The sequence below is a fragment of the Phasianus colchicus genome, chromosome 31 (assembly GCF_987193195.1).
Source record: "Phasianus colchicus chromosome 31, bPhaCol1.hap1.1, whole genome shotgun sequence".
NCBI classification, from domain to species: Eukaryota; Metazoa; Chordata; class Aves; order Galliformes; family Phasianidae; genus Phasianus; species Phasianus colchicus.
In genome coordinates, this window is record NC_143466.1 from 3,287,211 (window position 1) to 3,307,830 (window position 20,620).

General features: G+C 61.5%; 1 protein-coding gene across 1 annotated transcript; it reads right to left on the reverse strand.

Moving 5' to 3' along the window:
- Window positions 1-1,054: 1,054 nt before the first annotated feature.
- On the reverse strand, window positions 1,055-20,513 carry GYS1 (glycogen synthase 1). The gene is made up of 17 exons (XM_090127615.1): window positions 20,421-20,513; window positions 19,252-19,368; window positions 17,615-17,796; window positions 14,750-14,941; window positions 13,398-13,583; window positions 12,400-12,544; window positions 11,459-11,576; window positions 9,918-10,038; window positions 8,679-8,785; window positions 8,529-8,588; window positions 8,353-8,431; window positions 7,141-7,254; window positions 5,729-5,855; window positions 5,534-5,629; window positions 4,130-4,293; window positions 2,870-2,953; window positions 1,055-1,258 (listed from the first exon to the last, which is right to left on the reverse strand). Exons 2-17 carry the CDS (start codon window positions 19,361-19,363, stop codon window positions 1,076-1,078), a joined length of 2,070 nt encoding a protein of 689 aa, XP_089983741.1. The 5' UTR covers window positions 19,364-19,368; window positions 20,421-20,513; the 3' UTR covers window positions 1,055-1,075.
- Between the last annotated feature and the right edge of the window lie 107 nt (window positions 20,514-20,620).

The window sequence follows — 20,620 nt, forward strand, 5'->3', positions numbered from 1 at the left end:
GTGGCGGGCAGTGCCCCGAAACTGACCCTGATGGGGGGGGAGGGGGGGCCGAAACCGCCTCATTATGGAGGAACCCATTAATTGGGGGGCAGGGAGCGAACCGCCCCACATCCGGGGAGGGGCCCCAGAATGGAACACGGTGGGGGAAATCTCAAAGCCAAACGTGAGGGGCCCCAAAACCACTCCATTATGGGGGGCCGGGCTCAAATTCCCCCCATCATTGAGGGACCCCAAAACTGATCCAATAGGAGGAGACCCCCAAAAGCACCCCATTATTGAGAGGGTCTGAAATTAATGGGGGACCCCAAAACCACCCCATTATTGAGGACCCCAAAAATGACCCAATGAAGAGCGACCCTGAAGCTGCTCCAATGGATGGAGGGGGGGCTAAACTGCCCCAATTAAGGGGGGGGACCATAAAAGTGCCCCTTTGTAGGAAGACCCCCAAACCGCCCCGTTATCAAGTGAGCCCCAAAACCGCCCCACAGATGTGGGCACCCCAAAGACCCCCCCCAATATGGGGGCACCCCAAAGCCCCCCCTTCCCCACAGGCCCAGGCAGTGGCGGTGAAGCACCTTTATTCTCCCCATGGCCGAAGGCTGGGGGGGGGGACGGAGTAATGCGGGACCCCCCCCAGACCCCATAACCACAACGAGGGGTCGGCGTGTGGGGGGACGGAGTGCTGAGGGTGCCCCCCCCCCCCCCAAAAAAAAAAAGTGCTGTTGGAGGGGGGGGGGAAGAGGGGGGGGTCGCGGGGCTGCCCCACAGCCCCTCACTATGGGGCTGAGCCCAGGCACTGCGCAGTGAATTGAGGGGGGGGGGCCCAAATCCTCTCTGCGTGGGGCTGACCCACACTTGCCCCCCCCACCCCCCCAATATGGAGTTTTGTGGGAGGGGGATGGAGTGGGGGGGGGGGGGGGGGCACAAGGAGGGGTCTGAACGACATCCTTCACCCCCCCCCCCCCAAAAAAAAAAGCCCTTTCCGTACCGTTTGGGGGTGGGGGGGGGGGGTTGGGGGTCGAGGTTGGGGGTGGAGGGGAGGAGAAGGGGGGGAAGGGGGAGGGGGGTGGTGGTCTCAGTTCCTGGTGAGGGGGGTCCCGATGGGGCTGGGGGGGCGGCGGATGTTGGCGCGGTCTTTGGCTGCTTCTTCTTCCTCGTCGTAGCGCTCGTCCTCCTCGTCGTCGCTGTGACGGGGGCTGGAGATGCGCGACAGAGCCGGGGAGGGGGGGACGGAGGCGGGGCGGGGGTAACGGAAACCCTGCGGGGGGGGAGGGGGGGTTAAATGAGGGGTAATGGGGGAGGGGGGGGGTTAAATGAGGGGTAATGTGTGGGGGGGGGAGGACACAGGGGGAGGTGATAGGGAGGGGAGGTGGGGATAAAGTAGAGGGGATGGGGGCACATGGGGGGGGGGGGCACCAAAGGGGTGCATAAAGGATATGGGGACACACAGGGGGACACGAAAGGGACACTTAAGGGGACACCCAGAGGACATGGGGACACCTAAGAGACACCTAAGGGATGCCCAGGGGACATGGGGACATCCAGGGACACTAAAGGAACACCTAAGGGACACCCAGGGGACATGGGGACACCCAGGGGACACCCAGGGGACATCCAGGGGACATGGGGATACTCAGGGGTCAACTAGGGGACACCCAGGGGACACCAAAGGGACACCTAAGGGACACCCAAGGGACATGGGGACATCCAGGGACCCTGAAGGAACACCTAAGGGACACCCAGGGGACACCTAAGGGATACCCAGGGGACACCCAGAGGACAACTAAGGGACACCCAGGGGACACCAAAGGGATACCAAAGAGACACCAAAGGGACATCCAGGGGACATGGGGACACCCAGGGGACATTCCAGAGGATATAGGAACACCCCAGGGACACCAAGGGGACACCCAGGGGATATGGGGGCACCCAAGGGACATTGGGACACACCAGTGACACCCAAGGGGAGACCAAAGGGACACTTAAGGAACACCCAAAGGATGTGGGGACACCCAAGGGGACACCAAAGTGAAGTGGGGACACCCCAGGGACATTCCAAAGGATATGGGGACACCCAGGGGACACCCAAAGGATATAGGGACACCCAGGGACACCAAAGGGATACTTAAGGGACATCCAAAGGATATGGGGACACCCAAAGGGACAGCAAAGGGACACTGAAGGGACACCCCAGGGACATCCCAAAGGATATGGGGACACACAGGGACACCAAAGGGACACTTAAGGGACACCCAAAGGACATGGGGGCACCAAAGGGACACCCAAGGAATACCCAAAGGATATGGGGACATACAGGGGGCACCAAAGGGACACCTAAAGGACATGGGGACACCCAGGGGACATCCCAGAGGATATAGGGACACCGAAGGGACACCCAGGGGACACCCAAGGGACACCCAAAGGATATGGGACACACAGGGGACACCAAAGGGATGCTTAAGGGGCACCCAAAGGACATGGGGACGCACAGGGAGCACCAAAGGGACACCTAAAGGACATGGGGACACCCAGGGGACACTCAGGGGACAACCCAGAGGATATAGGAGCACCTAGGGGACATCCAAGGGACACCTAAAGGACGTGGGGACACCCAAAGGGTATGGGGACACCAAAGGGACACCAAGGGGACACCAAGGGGACATGGGGACACCCAAAGGATATTGGGACACCCAAGGGACACCCAGGGGAAGCCTAAGGGACCTCCAAGGGACATGGGCACATTTAGGGGACATCCTAGAGGACACCCGGGGGACACCCAAGGGACACCCAGGGGACACCCAAAGGACACCCAGGGGACACCCAGGTGACCCCAGACCCCCCAAAATCCAACCCCCCCCCCCCCACTCACCGCCGCTGCCGCCTCGGGGGGCTCGTAGGTGAAATGCTCGGGGAAAGCCTTGGCCAGAGCCATGCGGCGTGCAAATGTGTAGTACTGGGGGGGGGGGGGGGGTCAAAGGTCACCCCAAAACCCCCTCGGGGGGTCTGAGGGCACTACGATCTCCCCCCAGCCCCCCTCCCCCTTCCCTCCCCCCTCCTCCTCTCTCTGCTTTTTCCCCTTCGGGAACCCAATCCTGAGACCCCACCCCCCAAAAAAAATGTCCCCAAGACCCCCCAGAGATCCTCAACAACCTCTTCCAGCCCCCCCCAGCCCCCACCCTTCCCAAGACCCCCACGGACCCCAGGCTCCTTCCCAAAGCCCCCCCATACTCCTTCCCAGGCCACCCAAAATCCTACCCAGGACCCCCGACACCCTCCCACCCCCCCCCCCCCCAGGGACCACTTGGACCCTTCCCAGTCCCTCCAAGCCCCTTCCCATGTCACCTAGAGACCCCCAGGACCCTTGCCAGACCTCCCCCAGAGACCCCAGAACTCCTCCTAACCCCTCCAAGCCCCTTCCCAAGCCCCTCAGACCCCTAAGATCCCTCCCAATCTCTCCATACCCTTCTCAGGTCCCCTAGAGACCCCCAGCCCCCTTCTCACCCCTCCTAGAAACCTCAGAACCGCTCCCACCCCCCCAAGCTCCTTCCCAATCCCCCCAGAGACCCCCAAGATCCTTTCCAGTCCCTCCAGCCCTCTTCTCACTCCCCCCTAGAGACTTCAGGACCCCTCCCAACCTCCCAAGCCCCTTCCCAATCCCCCCGAAGACCCCTAAGATCCTCCCCAATCCCTCCAGCCCCCTTCTCATCCCCCCTAGAGACCTCAGGACCCCTCCCAACCCCCCCCAAACCCCTTCCCAATCCCCCCAGGAACCCCCAAGATCCTTTCCAGTCCCTCCAGCCCCCTTCTCTCCCCCCCTAGAGGCCTCAGGACCCCTCCCAACTCCCCCAAGCCCCTTCCCAATCCCCCCAGGAACCCCCAAGATCCTTCCCAGTCCCTCCAGAACTGTTCTCACCCCCCTAGAGACCTCAGGACCCCTCCCAACCCCCCCAAACCCCTTCCCAATCCCCCCGAAGACCCCTAAGATCCTCCCCAATCCCTCCAGCCCCCTTCTCACCCCCCCTAGAGACCCCAGGACCCCTCCCAACCCCCCCCAAACCCCTTCCCAAGCACCCCAGCCCCCTCCCCACTCCCCCCTGCCCCCCCCCGGCCCCCTCCCCACCCCGCTCACCCTCCCCAGGTACTTCCAGTCCAGCAGGTCGGACAGCCGCTCGGTGCGGTTGCGCTGCACGATGCGCTGCCGCCGGCTCTGCTGGCAGAAGCCGTAGAGGAAAGCTGTGAGCTGAGCACACGATTCCTCAGGAGCCCGGAACCTTCGGTCCACGATGTAAATCCCTGAGTGGCACCACGTCAGGAGGAGGGGAGGGGGACATGGGGACACCCCCACAAATACGGGGAGTCACCCCGTCCTGCTGCCAGGGAGCAGCGGGGGTCTGCGTGCAGGGGGATGTCAGCGCTGGGGGGTCAGGGGTTTGGGGGTCTGGGGGATGTGGGGGGTGAGGGAGAGGAGATAGGGGGACAAGGGGGGAAAGGGGGACAGGAGGACAGAGGGACAGAAAGACACAGGGAGAGGAGACAGGGGGACAAGGGGTGGAAAGGGGGACAGGAGGACAGAGGGACAGAAAGACACAGGGAGAGGAGGACAGAGTGACAGGAGGACAGAGGAACAGAACACAGGGAGAGGAGGACAGAGCAACAGGAGGAGTGAGGGACAGAGAGACAAAGGGACAGGAGGACAGAGGGACAGAAAGACACAGGGAGAGGAGGATTGAGGGACAGGAGGACTGAGGGACAGAGAGACAAAGGGACAGGAGGACAGAGCGACAGGAGGACAGAGGAACAGGACAACGGGACAGGAGGACAGAGGGACAAGAGGATGGAGAGACAAGAGGACAAAGGGGCAGGAGAACAAAGGGATAGAAAGACAGAGAGATAGAAGGACTGAGGGACAGAAGGACTGAGGGACAGGACGGAGGAACAGCAGGACAAAGGGACAGGAGTACAGAGGGACAGGATGACAGACGGAACTATGGATTGAAGATGAAAATAAGGGACAGGAGAACAAGGGACAGAAGATGACGGATCGGAGAACCAGGGGACGAAGGGACAGAAGAACAAAGGGACAAACGGACAGAAGGACAAAAGAAGGAACGGACGAAGACAAAGATGTGGGACAAGAGGACGAGTGACACAAAGGATAAAGGACAAGGGGACAGGAGGAGACGAGAGGCAGGAGGACAAGGAACAGGGTGACAGAAGATGAGGGGGAACAGGAGGGGGACAGAAGGATGAGAAGGGACAGATGGACATGGGGGGACAGAGGGACATGGAACAGGAGAGGAACAAAAAGGACATGGGGAGACAGGATGGGGACAGAGGAACATAAGAGAACAGGAGGAGCACAGCAGGATGAGAGGGGACAGGAGGGGGACAGAGGGACGAGGGGAGAGAGGAGGCGGATGGAAGGATGAGGGGGGATGGGAGGGGGACAGAGGGACATGGAGGGACAGGAGAGGGACGGAGGGACGAGGGAGGACAGAGGGACGAGGGGGGACAGCTGTGCACCCCCACTCACCATAGGCAGAGGGGTCGGCGATGTGCTCCTCCATGAAGCAGCCGAAACCAGACAGGTTGGTGGAGACGCTGGGGATGCCCATAACGGTGCACTCAGCTGTGGGCACAGAGGGGTCAGGAGGGGGGGTCCGAGGAAATGGGGGGGGGGGGAATCCCAGGAGAATGGGGGGAGGGGTCTCGGGGGTGTCAGCCATACCGGGGGTGTAACCCCAGGGCTCGTAGTAGGAGGGGAAGACCCCGAGGTGGCAGCCGCGCACGAACTCCTCGTAGTCGACGGGCAGCAGGGGGCTGGTGGAGGACAGGAACTCGGGGTGGAAGATAATCTGGGGGGGAGTTTGGGGGGGCACAGTCAGAAACTGTCCTTGCAGCCCCCCCCCGCGTCCCCCAAACCCCCCTGAGCCCCCCAAACCCACCTTGATCCATTCTGAACCCTCCCAACCCCTTCTGGATACCCCCATCCCACCCCAAACCCCACTGAACACCCCAAGACTTCCTGAAGCCCCCCAAATCCCCCTGAACCCCACTGAGCCCACCCCAAAATCCCCATCACCCCTCCACCCCCCCCTCCTGCTCCCCCAAATCCTCCCAGACACCCCTGGACCCCTCCTCCATCCCAATCTCCCCACAGAGACCCCCTCTCCCCCCCGCATCTCCCCTGGCTCAGGCCCTTTGTCCCCTGGGGTCCTGGGGTCCCCCATCCCCAATATCCCCCAGGGTCCTCCCCCAGCCCTGATGACCCCCGAGGCCCCGATGTCCCCCATCCCCAATGTCCCCCAGAGTCCTGGTGTCCCCCTCCCCCAGCCCCAATGTCCCCCATCCCCAGGGTCCTGGTGTGACCTCCATCCCCAAAGCTCCCTGGGGTCCCAATGTCCCCCATCCCCAAAGACCCTTGGGGTCCTGCTGTCTCCCATCCCCAATGTCCCCCAGCCCTGATGCCCCCCGGGGTCCCACTGTCCCCCATCCCAAAGCCCTCTGAAGTCCTGCTGTCCCCCATCCCCAATGTCCCCCAGCCCTGATGTTCCTCAGGGTCCCAATGTCCCCCACCCCAAAGCCCCCTGGGGTCCTGCTGTCCCCCATCCCCAATGCCCCCCAGGGTCCTGCTGTCCCTCATCCCCAATGTCCCCCAGCCCTGATGCCCACCAGGGTCCCGCTGTCCCCCATTCCAAAGCCCCCTGGGGTCCCAGTGTCTCCCATCCCCAATGTCCCCCATCCCCGATCCCCCCCGGGGTCCCGCTGTCCCCCATCCCAAAGCCCCCCCAAGGTCCCACTGTCCCCCATCCCCAACATCCCCCATCCCCAATGTCCCCCATCCCAAAGCCTCCCAAGGTCCCGCTGTCCCCCATCCCCAATGTCCCCCATCCCCAATGTCCCCCAGCCCTGATGCCCCCCAGGGTCCCGCTGTCCCCCATCCCAAAGCCCCCCAAGGTCTCAATGTTCCCCATCCCCAATGTCCCCCAGCCCTGATGTTCCCCAGGGTCCTGCTGTCTCCCATCCCCAATGTCCCCCATCCCCAATGTCCCCTGGGGTCCCGCTGTCCCCCATCCCAAAGCCCCCCAAGGTCTCAATGTCCCCCACCCCCAATGTCCCCCATCCCCAATGTCCCCCCACCTTCACGCGGTCGTTGCCGCTGTTGAAGAGCCCGATGCGGCGGATGGTGGTGAGGATGGGGTCGGTGGCATCGTCCAACATGTTGTGGGTGCAGACGGGGGGGAAGGATTGGCGCTGGGGGGGAGGGAGGGGGTGGGGAGGGGTGGAATATTGGTGAATGGAGCACTGAGGACGTGGAAGATCCTGGCTTTGGGGATGTGAGGGAGATGGGGAACCCAAACCAGTGGGGATGTGGGGTCCCAGGCATTGGGGACATGGGGATGTTGGTCAGTAGGACATTGGGGACATGATGGAGCCAGGATTTGGGGACATGAGGGACCCAGGATTTGGGGACACGGGGACCTGAGTGCTGGGGATGTTGGGGACCAATGGAACCTGGCACTGGAGACATGGGAACCCAAACATTGGGGATATGGGAGCATTGGGGACATGGGGACCCACACACTGGGGACATGGGAGCATTGGGGACATGGGGACCCATACACTGGGGACATGGGGGTTTGGGAACACAAGGACCTGTGGGACTCAGGCACTGGGGCCATGGGGACCTGGGGGCTCCAGGCATTGGGGACACGGGCATCTAAGGGCCCCAGGCATCAGGGTCATGGGGGACCTGAGAATTGGGGACATGAGGGACCTGGGGGACACAGACATTGGGAACATGGGGGTTTGGACACAGGGGACATGAGGCACATAAGAACTGGGGACATGAAGGACCTGGGGACCCCAGGCATTGGGGACATGGGGACTCGGACATTGCAGATGTGGGGACTTGGACACAGGGGACACGGGGGTCCTGAGAACTGGGGACAAAGGGAACCCCAGGCAATGGGGAAATGGGGACCTGGGGGCTCCAGGCACTGGGGACATGGGGACCTGGACATAGGGGACATGGAGAACTTGAGAATTGGGGACACGAGAGACCTGGACATAGGGGACATGGAAATTCAGGTATTGGGAATGTGGGGAACTGGGCTCTGGGGGATATGGGGACCCAAACATGGGGGACATGGGGACCTGGGGGGCTTGCTGTGAACTGGGGGACATGGGGACATGGGAAGCCATGCAATGGGGACACGAGGACCCAGGAACTGGGGACAGGGGGACCCCAACGTTGGGAACACGGGGACCCCAGCATTGGGGACACCCCAAGAGTGGGGATGTGGGGACCCCGACGTTGGGGACCCCAATAATGGGGACGTGGGGACCCACCTGCGTGGCGAAGATGGCGCGTTTCATCATGGTGAAATCCTCCCGGTCCAACATCTTGTTCATGTCAGGGAGGTTCCCCCTGCAGCCGGGGGGTCCCGTTAGGGCCACCCCCCAGCAGGTGACCCCCACGTCCCCCCCGCTGCCCCCCTCCCACCCCCCAATGCCACCCCACTTACACCAGCAGCGACTCATAGAGCTTCTTCCCAAACTTCTCCTTCACCGCGTTGGCTGTGTCCCTGTTGGGGGAGGTTTGGGGGGGGGGGTCAGCACTGGGGGTCCCCAGATGTCCCCGAGGGTCCCCATCCCCATGGGGGGGGGGGTCCCACCAGAGCTGTTTTCGCACGGCCTGCCCCTTCAGGGACTCCACGTTGAAGTTGTTGGTGCGTGCTGGCATGATGAAGAAGGCCACCACCGTCGTCTCGCTGCCGTTCACCTGCAAGGACCCCCACGTCACCCCACGTGTCCCCAAATGTCCCAACCCCCCTCCTCGGCCCCACACGACAGCCTGGGTCTGAGCATCCCTCTGCCCCCGTGCGTCGCCCCCAGCCCCAAATGGGCCTTTGTCCCCAAAGGGCTGCAGTAACCACAAATGTTCCGCTGACCCCCAAATGTTCCCATACCCCCAAATCTTCTCTCTGCCCCCAAAAACCTCCCATGTCCCCAAATGCTCCCTCTGTCCCCAAATGTTCAGTCTGTCCCCTAAAATCTCTCACATCCCCAAATGTTTGCTCTGTCCCAAAAACCTCCCATGTCCCCAAATGCTCCCTCTGTCCCCAAATGTTCCCTCTGTCCCCAAAAACCTCCCACATCCCCAAATGTTCGTTCTGTCCCCAAAAACCTCCCATGTCCCCAACTGTTCCCTCTCTCCCCCCAAGTCTCCCATGTCCCCAAATGTTCCATCTGTTCTCCAAAACCTTCCATGTCCCTAAATGTTCCCTCTGCCCCAAAAACCTCCCACGTCCCCAAATTTTCTCTCTGTCCCCAGAAACCTCCCACGTCCCCAAATGCTCCCTCTGTCCCCAAATGTTCCATCTGTGCCCCAAAACCTCCCACGCCCCTAAATGTTCCCCCTGCCCCAAAAACCTCCCATGTCCCCAACTGTTCCCTCTCTCCCCCCAAATCTCCCATGTCCCCAAATGTTCCATCTGTTCTCCAAAACCTCCCACGCCCCTAAATGTTCCCCCTGCCCCAAAAACCTCCCATGTCCCCAAATGTTCCCTCTGTCCCCAAAAACCTCCCACGTCCCCAAATGTTCCCCCTGCCCCAAAAACCTCCCATGTCCCCAAATGTTCCCTCTGTCCCAAAAACCTCCCACGTCCCCAAACATTTCCCTGCCCCCCAAACACCCCACAATCCCCCAAAGATCTGTGACCCCAACCCCCCCCCACGTGTCCCTGCCCCCAGACATCCCAGTGCCCCCAAATACCCCCAATCCCAGTTCCTGCGCCCCCAATCACCCCAAATATCCCCATCCCCCCACAACACCCCCATCCCCAAAAGCCCCCCTGGGTGTCCCCAGCCCCCCCAGCCCCCCCCCCAGCCCCCCGATCCCCCCCCATCCCCACCCTCAGCAGGTAGTTGAGCCGTGCCAGCGCCTCCAGGAAGATGTCGGCGCCTTTGTTGGAGAACTCGTAGCGCCCCGCGATGAAGAAGAAGAGCGTCTTGTCCAGGTCAAAGTCCAGGTGCCTGCGGGGACATCATCACCACAGACCCCAAAAGACCCCCAGTCACCCCCAGGATGCACCAAAAACTCCCTGAGAAACCTCAGGACCCCACAACGAGACCCCAAAACCGCCCTCAGAGATCCCCAAACCCCACTGAAACTCCAACCCTGCACCAGGAGGCACCAAAATGCCTCTGAGAGACCCCAAAACCTCTCTGAATGCCCCCCAAATCCCTGAGACCCCAAAACCCCACCAGAGCCCCAACCCCACAGCAGGAGGCACCAAAACCCCTTTGAGAGACCCCAAAACCTCTCTGAATGCCCCCCAAATCCCTCAGAGACCCCAAAACCCCACTGGAGCCTCAACCCCACACATGGAGGCACCAAAATCCCTCTGAGAGACCCCAAAACGTCTCTGAATGCCCCCAAAAGACCCCAAAACCACCCTATGAAATGACAAAATGCCCCCAAAAACCTAAAAAATGCCCTGAGAAAACCAAATCCTCCCCCCCCAAGAGACCCCGAAATCCCTTTGGACCCCAAGACCCCATTGAGAGACTCCAAAACCCCTCCTAGACCCCAAAACCCTCCTGAGAGACCCCAAAATCCTGCTGAGACCCCAATACTCCACTGAGAAACCTCAAATCTCCTCTGAGAGAACTTGGACCCCCCTCAAGAGCCCCCCCAGATCATCTGACAGCTCCCAAAACTCCCCCTGAGGACCTCAAAATCCTCCTGAGAAAATCCCAAACCCCACAGGACGACCCCAGAAACTCCCTGGGAAACCTCAAAACCCTTTGAGACACAAAAACCTCCCTGAGAGACCCCCCAAATCCTCCTGAGAGCCCCCCCAAAACCACCCCAATGCCTTCTGAGAGCCCTTGGACCCTCTCAAAATCCCCAAGGGACCCCAAATCCTCACTGAGAGACCCCAAAATGCCCAACAGACCCCATAACTCCTCTGAGCAACCCCAAAACCCCAACCAAGAGATCCCCAAATCTTTGAGAGACCCCAGACTCCCCCTGAAGCTCCCCCCAAAATCCTCCTCAGAGCACCTGAATCCTCCAAGCCCCCCTAAAACCCCCAAGACCCCCCCCAAAATCCTCCTGAGATCCCTCAAAACCCTTCTGAGGGCCCCCCAGGACCCCCGAGAGCCGTCAAAATCCACCTGAAAGCCCTCAAAGCCCTCCTGAGGACACCTAAACCCCCTGAGATCCCCCTCAAATTCCCCTTAGATCCCCCCAAGTCCTTCTGAGCCCCCCCAAGAACCCCCCAAATCCTTCCAAGAGCCTCCCAAAGCTGCCCTGAGGGCGGAGACCCTCCCAAAATCCCCCCTCGAGACCTCTCAAAAATCTTCCCGAAGGCCCCCAGTTGTCCAAGAGCCCCCCCCAAAGTCCCCCTAGACCTTCCCCTATTCCTGTGCCCCCCCCCTAAAATCTCACCCATAGAAGTGCCCCCTCACAAACTCCTGCACCCGCGCCTTGCTCTGGGCGTGCAGGTTCTGGAACTCGTGCATGGCTGAGAACTTGCGGACGTTGAGGCCGTTGGGGGTCACCAGATCTGTGGGGAGGGGGAGATGGGGGTGTCAGGATCCCCATGGGGGGGTCAGGGGCCCCATGGGGGGGGTCTTAGGGCCTCTATGGGGGTTTGGGGGTTCCTGTGGTATTGAGGTCTCTGTGAGGATTCCAGGATCACCCATGGGAGGATCAAGAATCCCCTCGGGGGTCTTTGGGTCCCCTTCGGGGGTCTCAGGATCCCCACAGTATTGGGGCCTCCTTGGGATCCGTCAGGATCTCCACGTGGGTCTGGGGTCCGTGTGGGTTTAGTGGTCCCCACATGGGTCTGAGGTCCTCATAGGATCTCCATGTGGGTCTGGGGTCCCTGTGGGGATCTCAGGATGCCTGTGTGGGTCTGGAGTCCCCATAGGGTCTCAGGATCCCCGTGTAGGTCTGGGGTCTCTGTGTGGGTTTAGGGGTCCTCACGTGGGTCTGGGGTCCCTGCGGGGGTCTCAGGATCTCACGTGGGTCTGGGGCCCCTGTGTGGGTTTAGTGGTCCCCATGTGGGTCTGGGGTCCCCATAGGGTCTCAGGATCTCCATGTGGGTCTGGGGTCCCTGTGTGGCTGGCTTTAGGAGTCCCTACGTGGGTCTGGGGTCCCCGCGGGGGTCTCAGGATCTCCACATGGTTCTGGGGTCCCCGTGGGGGTTTAGTGATCCCCACATGGGTCTGGGGTCCCCGCGGGGGTCTCAGCATCTCCACGTGGGTCTGGGGTCCCTGTGTGGGTTTAGGGGTCCCCATGTGGGTCTGGGGTCCCCATAGGGTCTCAGGATCTCCATGCGGAACTGGGGTCCCCACGTGGGTCTGGGGTCCCTCCTGGCCACACACCAGGCTTCCTTTTGAGGAGGTGCTCAGCCTCCCCGGCGGTGACGTGCGACACGGTGGTGAGGACGTGTGCGCAGTGCGCGGCCGCGCGCTCCAGGCAGTAGCGGTGGTAGATCTGCCGCTCGCCCGCCTCCTTGTCCACGTCGAACTGCAAAACGGAGCCACAGGGCCTCGACCTCCTGGCCCAGCCCTCCCAGCATGCCCTGTGACTCACCAGGCCCAGCCCTCCCAGCATGCCCTGCGGCTCACCAGGCCCCAGCCTTCCCAGCATGCCCTGCGGCTCACCAGGCCCAGCCTTCCCAGCATGCCCTGCGGCTCACCAGGCCCCAGCCTTCCCAGCATGCCCTGCGGCTCACCAGGCCCCAGCCTTCCCAGCATGCCCTGCGGCTCACCAGGCCCAGCCTTCCCAGCATGCCTTGCGACTCACCAGGTGTCCCATCACGCTTTACTCCTCACCAGACCCCAGCCCTCCCAGCATGCCCTACGGTTCACCAGACCCCAACTTTCCCAGCATGCCATGCGGCTGACAGAACTCCAGCCCTCCCAGCATGCCATGCAGCTCACCAGGTGTCCCATCATGCTTTACTACTCACCAGGCCCCAGCCCTCCCAGCATGCCCTGCGGTTCACCAGACTCCAGCCCTCCCAGCATGCCATGCAGCTCACCAGGTGTCCCATCATGCTTCACTCCTCACCAGACCCCAGCCCTCCCAGCATGCCCTGCGGCATCCCCTCCCCAATACTCCCATCCCAATTTCCCCCCCCATTTCCCCCCTCCCCAGCGCCCCCAACCCAATTCCCCCCCGTCCTCCCTCTTCTCCCCCCAGTGCCCCCTCCCCAACACTCCCATCCCATCCCAACCCCCCCCCCATTCCCCTCCCCCCAGTCCTCCCTCAACCTCCCTCTCCAATCCCCCCCCAGCTCCCCTCTCTCCAATCCCCGGACCCACCTCTCTCCCCCCTTATTTCCCCCCCCCCACGCCCCCTCCCGCCCCCCACTCACATTCTGCAGGTTGTTGTAGAAATCCACGCTGCCGGCGCAGAGGTAGCGGCCCAGCAACGTGGCGTGGGTGGTGAAGATGGTGGCCACGGGCAAGCGGCGCGCGCGGCACAGCACCAACCCCAGCCCTGCCAGCCACTCGTGGAAGTGCCCCACGATGAAGGGACGGTCCTCGCTCTGAGCTGCAAACTGACCCGGATCCCCCATCCCCAAAACGGCACTGTTATCAAGGGGGGGGGAGGGACACACAAGGGGCTGTGTCCCCTCCCTCATTGGGGTCATTCCAAGGGAACCCCGAAGCCTCCAAAACTTTCAATGACTGCCAGGACCCCCCAAAGACCCTCAGGACCGTGTCCTCTTCCTCACCGTGGTCGTTCTAGGGGACCCCAAATCTCCTAGGACCCATAAAGCCCCCCCCAGAATTGTATCCTTGGCTTCAGCAGGGTCATTCGCCGCTGAATGTGGGGCCTCCCCCCCAGGACCGTATCCTCTCCGTCACTGCAGTCACTCCAGAGGACCCCAAAGCCCCTAGGACCCCCAAAGCCCCCAGGGCTGCGTCCTCCCTTTCACCACAGTCATTTCATGGGAAACCCAAAGTGCCCCAGAATCCTAAAAGCCTTCCAGAAACCTCCAAAACTTCTCCCAAATCCCTCTGGGGACCCCAAAACCCAGCTCTCCTATAAACCAGCTGACAACAAAACCAAACAGCACACCATGAGAACCCAATCCCCATTTGACATCCCCCAGAATTCTCCCAGATATCCCCCAAATTTCTTCAGACATTTCCAAAACCACTCTGGAGACTCCAGAACCTTCTTGGGGACCCCCCAAGCCCACCTCTCCCAGCAAGCAGATGACGAGGAAACCAAAGAGCACGATGTCATTGGTCTCTGACTCACACCAGCACACCCCGATCCTTTTTGAGATCCGCAAAGATCCTCCAAAACTCCCTTAACACCCATCTGGGATCCCCAGAACCGCTTTAGGACCCCCTGCTCCAAAACCCACCTCTCCAAGGAACCAGGCGTTGAGCAAGCTGAAGAGCACAGCGTGACAACCCAATCTGCCCTTGGCATCCCCATAACTCCCCCAGAATTCCCCCAGGCGTCCCCCAAACTTCTTTGGGGATCCAAAACCACTCTGGGGACCCCAGAACCTCCCTTGGGAACCCCAAACTATTTCTTCCAGCAAGCAGATGATGAAGAAACCAAAGAGGACGATGTCACTGCTCTCTGACTCGCACCAGGACACCCCGATCTGTCTTGAGACCCCCAGAGATCTTCCAAAGCTCCCTCAACACCCACCTAGGGGGGACCCCAGAACCAACTTTGGGAAACCCCCTCCCCAAAACCCACCTCTCCCAGGAACCATGCGACGAGGAAGCCGAAGAGCACAGCGTCGTTGGCCTCGCGGTCGTACCAGGGCACGCCGATGGCACAGCTCTCCCACAGCTCACTCTTCCAGCGGTCCAGGCTCCAGGCGGTCGCTCCCACGTCCAGCAGCACCACGGCTGGGCTGCCCTCGATCAGCCAGCGCCCAAAATGCACCTGCACCCCAAAACGGGTTAAGGGAGCCCCCAAAAATGGGGCGGAGGAGACCTAGAGTGGGCTAACGGCGCCCAGGATGGGTTAAAGGAGACCACAAGTGGCAAAAGGGAGAGCTGAAATGGGATGAGAGAGCCTGAGAGTGTGTTTGAGTCCAAAAATGGGTTAAGGGAGCCTAAAAGTGGCTTAATGGAGCCCTAAGAAATGTCAAAAGGAACTTGAAATAGGTTGAGAGTGCCTAAAGTTGGGTGAACGATGCCCAAAATGGGTTAAAAGAGCCTTAAAGTGAGCTAAAAGAATCTTAAAATGGGTTAAAAGAATCCTAAAATGGGTGAATGGTCCCCAGACCACGTTAAAGGAGCCTGAAAATACGGTAAGAGAGATCTCAAATGGGCCAAAAGAACATGAAGATGGGTTGACAGCACTCAAAATGGGTTAAACAAGATCTGAAAAGGTTATAAGAACCTTAAAACGGGTGAAAAAAGTCTCAAAACAGGTTAAGGTAGCCTAAATAGGGGTCAGAGAAATCCTGAAACGGGTTACTGGTCCTCCAGAATTAATTAACATGCTCTTAATTGGGTGAACGTTGCCCCAAAATGTGATGTTTGCTCTGCAAATGGATTATCTGATGGCTATCCTCCGATGGGACTAAAATCCCCCAAAATGGGTTCATATCCCCCAAAATGGGTTCATATCCCCCAAAATGGGTGAACGTCCCCACAAAAACACAACAGTGCCCCCCCCCAGCGTGGGGGTGGGGCTGTGACCTTTTCTGCCCTTTCCTACGCAGGGACAGGGAAAAGGGGGAACTTGAGCTGGGGGCTAAAAATAGCCCCCACGTGGGGGGGGGAAGGGCAGGGCCACCCCCCCCACACACCCCCCATGGGTGCCACAAGGCCCCACCCCTCACCCTGGTGTCCCACTGGGGTCGTTGGGTGCCTTCATCCCAAGCGCCCTACATCCCACATCCCCCCACCACGTTGGTCGGTGCCCCCACCCCATGCTCCCCCCCACCCCCCATTTTCCAATGTCTCTTCCATCCCGAGTCCCAGCCCTATACCTACATCCCCCCTACCCCCAAGTCCCCTCCGTCCCACCTCCCCTCCATCCCCTGCCCACCTCCTCAGGTCCCCTCTGCCACCCCCCCTCCCCAAATCCCCATGCCCCTCTCACATAGGGGTGTCCCCCCATCCCCAAGCTCCCCCTCATCCCATAGCCCTCTCCATCCCATGTCCTCCTGCCCTACAATCCCCTCTATCCCGTCCTCTCACCCCGTGTACCCACCTCTACGCCCCCCATACCCCAGTGTTGGTGGGTGCCCCCTCCCCGTGCCCCCTCCCCATCCAGTGCTCCCCCATCCCACGCGTATCCTCCCTGTCTGTGCCCCCCACAATCTCATGTTTCTTCTGCCCCCCATTCCAAGTCCCCCATCCCCGCTCTCCCTCTGTCCCCCCATCTCATATCCCCCCCATTCCACATCCCTGTCCCCCCCAGCCCTCTATGCTCCTCCATCCCCACATCCACCCAATTTCACACCATCCTTGGCCCCACGTCCCCTCTGCCCCCTTTATTCTTTCTCTCCCCATCTTGTCTCTCCCATCCCATGTCACCCCATCCACTCAGACCCAATGACACCTCTGTCCCCATGTTCCCCATCACCCCGTGTCCCCCATGCCAACAGATCCCCCCACACTATTCTTTCATACCACTTTCTCCCCATCTTCTGCTCCCCTACATCCCATAACATTTTTTACCCCACGTCCCCACATCTTCTCCAACCCACACACTCCTACAACCCAAGTCCCCCATGTCTCCTCCCTCCCACATCCTTCCACATCCCATACCTTCACCTCCCCTCAAATCCCACATCCTCTTCTCTGCCCCCATGTTCCCATCTTCTCCATCCCACGTTCCTCTCCATCCCATGTCCCCTTCGTACCACACTCCCCCCATCCTGCATCCCTTTACATCCCACACCCCCTCTAACCCACATCTCCATCACGTCTCACCCCATATTCTCTCCATTCCACATCTCCTCCCTCCCATGTCCCCCCACCCCATCTCCCCTCGTCCTCCCCCCCCCATTGCGTTCAACCCTCCCCTACTCCCCCACCCCTCTCCGTTCCATCTCCCCCTGTCCCCATATCTCCCTCCACATCGCTCTCCATCACCATCTCCCCCTTCTCCTTATCCTCCTCCACCCAATCCCCATTCATCCCCACATCCCCCTCCATCTCATTCTCCCCCCATCCTCCTCCATCCCACCCCCCACATCCCCTCAGCCTGTACCCCCCCCGTGCCCCCTCCACCCCCTCCCAACTCAACCCCCCCATCCCCCTCATCCCTTCAGCCCCTACCCCCCCACCCCCCGTCCGCCCCCTTCCCCCCAACCCCCCATCCCCCCATCCCCACATCCCCTCAGCCCCCCCTGTCTCCTCCACCCCCTCCCCCCCAAACCCAACCCCCCCATCCCCACATCCCCTCAGCCCCTACCCCCCCGTGCCCCCTCCACCCCCTCCCCCCCAAACCAACCCCCCACCTCCCACATCCCCTCAGCCCATACCCCTCTGTGCCCCCTCCCCTGCCTCCCCCCCAACCCCAGCCCCCCATCCCCACATCCCCTACCCCCCCTCCACCCCCTCCCCCCCAACTCCACTCCCCCCCCCACGCCCCCACCTTGCATCCCTTGGAGTTCATGGCCTGCAGCGTGCGCCGCAGGGCGGGCTGGGGGGGCTCCAGCAGCTCCACCTGCGTCCTGACGCTGCTCTCCACGTAGGGTCCCACCAGCACGTACCCCTCGCCCCACTCGTCCGCCGTCACCCGCGCCTTCGTCTGCAGCACCGTGTAGATGCCGCCCACTGCGGGGCCGCCATGTCAGCGCCCACCGTGCACCGGGGTGGGGGGGGAGCACCCATTGTAGGGCCTACAGCATGCCAGGCCCTATGGATTTCCCCCCTCCCAAGACCCAAAATTGGGCCTTGAGACTCACAGGGCACTGGGGCACGGCATACAGTGGGGGCTAAGGACCCCCCCAGGGCCCAAAATGGGGCCTTGAGACCCACAGGGCTCTGGGTCATGGCGTACAATGGGGTGTAAGGACACCCCAAGACCCTCAGTTGGGCCTTAAGACCCACAGAGCACCACGCCATGGCATGCAGTGGGGACTAAGGACCCCCCCAAGGCCCAAAATGGGGCCTCGAGACCCACAGGGCTCTGGGTCATGGTGTACAATGGGGTGTAAGGACCCCCCAGAACCCACAGTTGGGTCTCAAGACTCACAGAACACCGTGGCATGGCATACAGTGGGGACTAAGGACCCCCCCATGAGCCAAAATGGGGCCTTAAGACCCACAGCAACTGGGGCACAGCATTCACTGGGGACTAAAGACCCCCCCTGTGACACACAGTGGGGTCTCAAGACCCATAAGGACCCCCCCATGACCCAAAATGGGACCTCAAGACCCACAAGGCACTGGGGCACGGCATATATTGGGGCCTAAGGACCCCCCCCCAAGACCCAAAATGGGGCCTCGAGACCCACAGGGCACTGGAGCTTGGCATACATTGGGGCCTATGGATCCCCCATCACCCACAATGCACTGGGGCAGGCCCACAGTGCAGTGGGGTGAGTACCCATGATGCTCTGGGGGCAGGAGCCAAGGCCCACAATGCACTGCGCCACGGCACACACTGAGGCCTAAAGACCCCCCCCCTATGACCCACAGTGGGGCCCCCATGACCCACAATGCATTGGGGCAGGCGCTAAATCCCACAATGCATTGCGCCACAGCACACACCGAGGCCTATGGATCCCCTTATCACCCACAATGCACTGAGGCAGGCCCACAGCGCGGTGGGGTGAGTACCCATGATGCCCTGGGGCAGGCGCCAAGGCCCACAATGCACTTGCGCGATGGCACACATTGAGGCCCATGGATCCCCCATGACCCACAATGCACTGGGGGGTGAGTACCCACAATGCACTGGGGCAGCCACCAAGACCCACAATGCACCGGGGATCCCACCGAGCCCTGTGAGACCTTCCCATGATGCACTGGGGTGGGGTGGGGGGGTGGAAATTCAGTCCTCCAACATCCCATCAATCCCTGGAGCTGCTCCCAGTGCATTGTGGGATGCTGGGGGTGTCCTGTGGGAGGACTGAGGGAGGGGGGAGAGGGAGGGGATTGAAGGGGTGCTGTGGGGCCATGGGGTCACGGGGGGGTCATGGGGTCACGATGGGGTCACGGGTGGGGGGGTCGTGATGGGGTGACAGCAGGGTCAGGGGTCACGGGGGGGTTTTGGGGGTCGCTCACCTTTGTTGGCTACTTCCCAGGCCACCTCGAAGAGGACGGCGTTTTCGGGGGGCCCCTCCCAATCCTCCAGGCTTGGCAAGGAGCTGATCGACATGCTGCGGGCCAGCGGCATGGCGCCTGGGGGGGGGGGGGGTGAGAGGGGGGAGAAGGAGGACAAAGTGGAGGGGAGGTCACACATTGAGGAGGGGGCTCCAAAGTACACAACCCCCCCGTCCCCCCACCAGAGTCCTTCAGGTGCATCCCCATGGGAGAACCCCCTCCCCCCAACCTTCAAGGTCATCCCCCAGGAGACCTGCGCAGCCCCCCCCCCATCCCCAGACAGTGGGACTCCCTCAAAGTGAACCCCCCCCCCCCCAAGGTATCAGTGACCCACTTCCCCCGTGAAGCCCCTCAGATCTTCAGACCCCCTCCCCATAGCAGACCCCTCCATGCCCACAAGACCCCCTGAGAAACACCCCCAGGAGCCCCCTCCCCTCTCTACCATCCCCCCAGCCCCTATCTCCAAAGCCTTCCTATTGGATCTCCCAATAACACTGAACACCCCCCCCCAATTCCTGTTTCCTCCCCCCAAAGCCCCCCAGTGGGATTCTCCTGTGACACTTCCGGCCACCCCAAGACCTTGAAACCCCCCCCCCCCCACTTCCAGGACCCCCCCATGTGTATCTCTCTCCCAAAGCCATCTATGGGACCCCTCCCAGGACTCTTCCAGATTACTTTTCCCCCTAGAATCCCCATATGGGACCCCCCCCTATTTTATTCCCCCCTAACCCTCCAATAAACATCCCTGTCACATTGCCCCCCCCCCTCAGGATTTTTAACCCTCACCTAGGACCGCCCCCCCCCCCCCCAAAGTCCCTCTATGGGACCCCCCCAAGACATTGGAGGACTCCCACAGGACCTTGACACCACTTACACCCACTCCCAAACTAGTTACCCCCCCCCCCCCATTTCCTCTATGAGAAACACCTGCACCCCCCCCCCCCCCCCAAAGCCTCCTTATGAGGACCCATCCAGGACCCCCCAACTTTTTCCCCCCCACAAAAGTCCCCCTATGGAACCCCTCAATGACACTGGGGACCCTCCCCAGGACCCCTCCCCCCGGCCTCCATTCCCAGAGGGGTGTCCCTGGGGGGGTCCCAGGGCCGTCGTCCCCCCCCCCCCCCCCCCACCTTCCTTCGCTCTCACAGCTGAGCACGATCTGACCCCTCCTGCCCCCCGTCCCCGGGAGGCCACGCCCCCTTCCCCCCTCCCTGCCGCTATAGCCACGCCCCCTCGGCCCTGATTGGCCGAAACGGAGGAGCCAATGACCACGTGGAGGCGGGCGCCGCGCCTTAAAGGGGCAATCGGTGGTGAAGAGCGATGGGTGGGG

What these genes read in the sequence shown, in the direction of transcription:
- GYS1 (XM_090127615.1), bottom strand. Translation starts at nt 19,363, where the DNA reads ATGCCGCTGGCCCGCAGCATGTCGATCAGCTCCTTGCCAAGCCTGGAG. An exon ending in GTGAGGGGGCACTTCTATGG is followed by an intron (nt 10,039 to 11,458) that starts GTGAGATTTTAG and finishes ATGTCCCCGCAG; the next exon opens with GCACCTGGACTTTGACCTGG. An exon ending in GCCCTGGGGTTACACCCCCG is followed by an intron (nt 5,630 to 5,728) that starts GTATGGCTGACA and finishes CTGTGCCCACAG; the next exon opens with CTGAGTGCACCGTTATGGGC.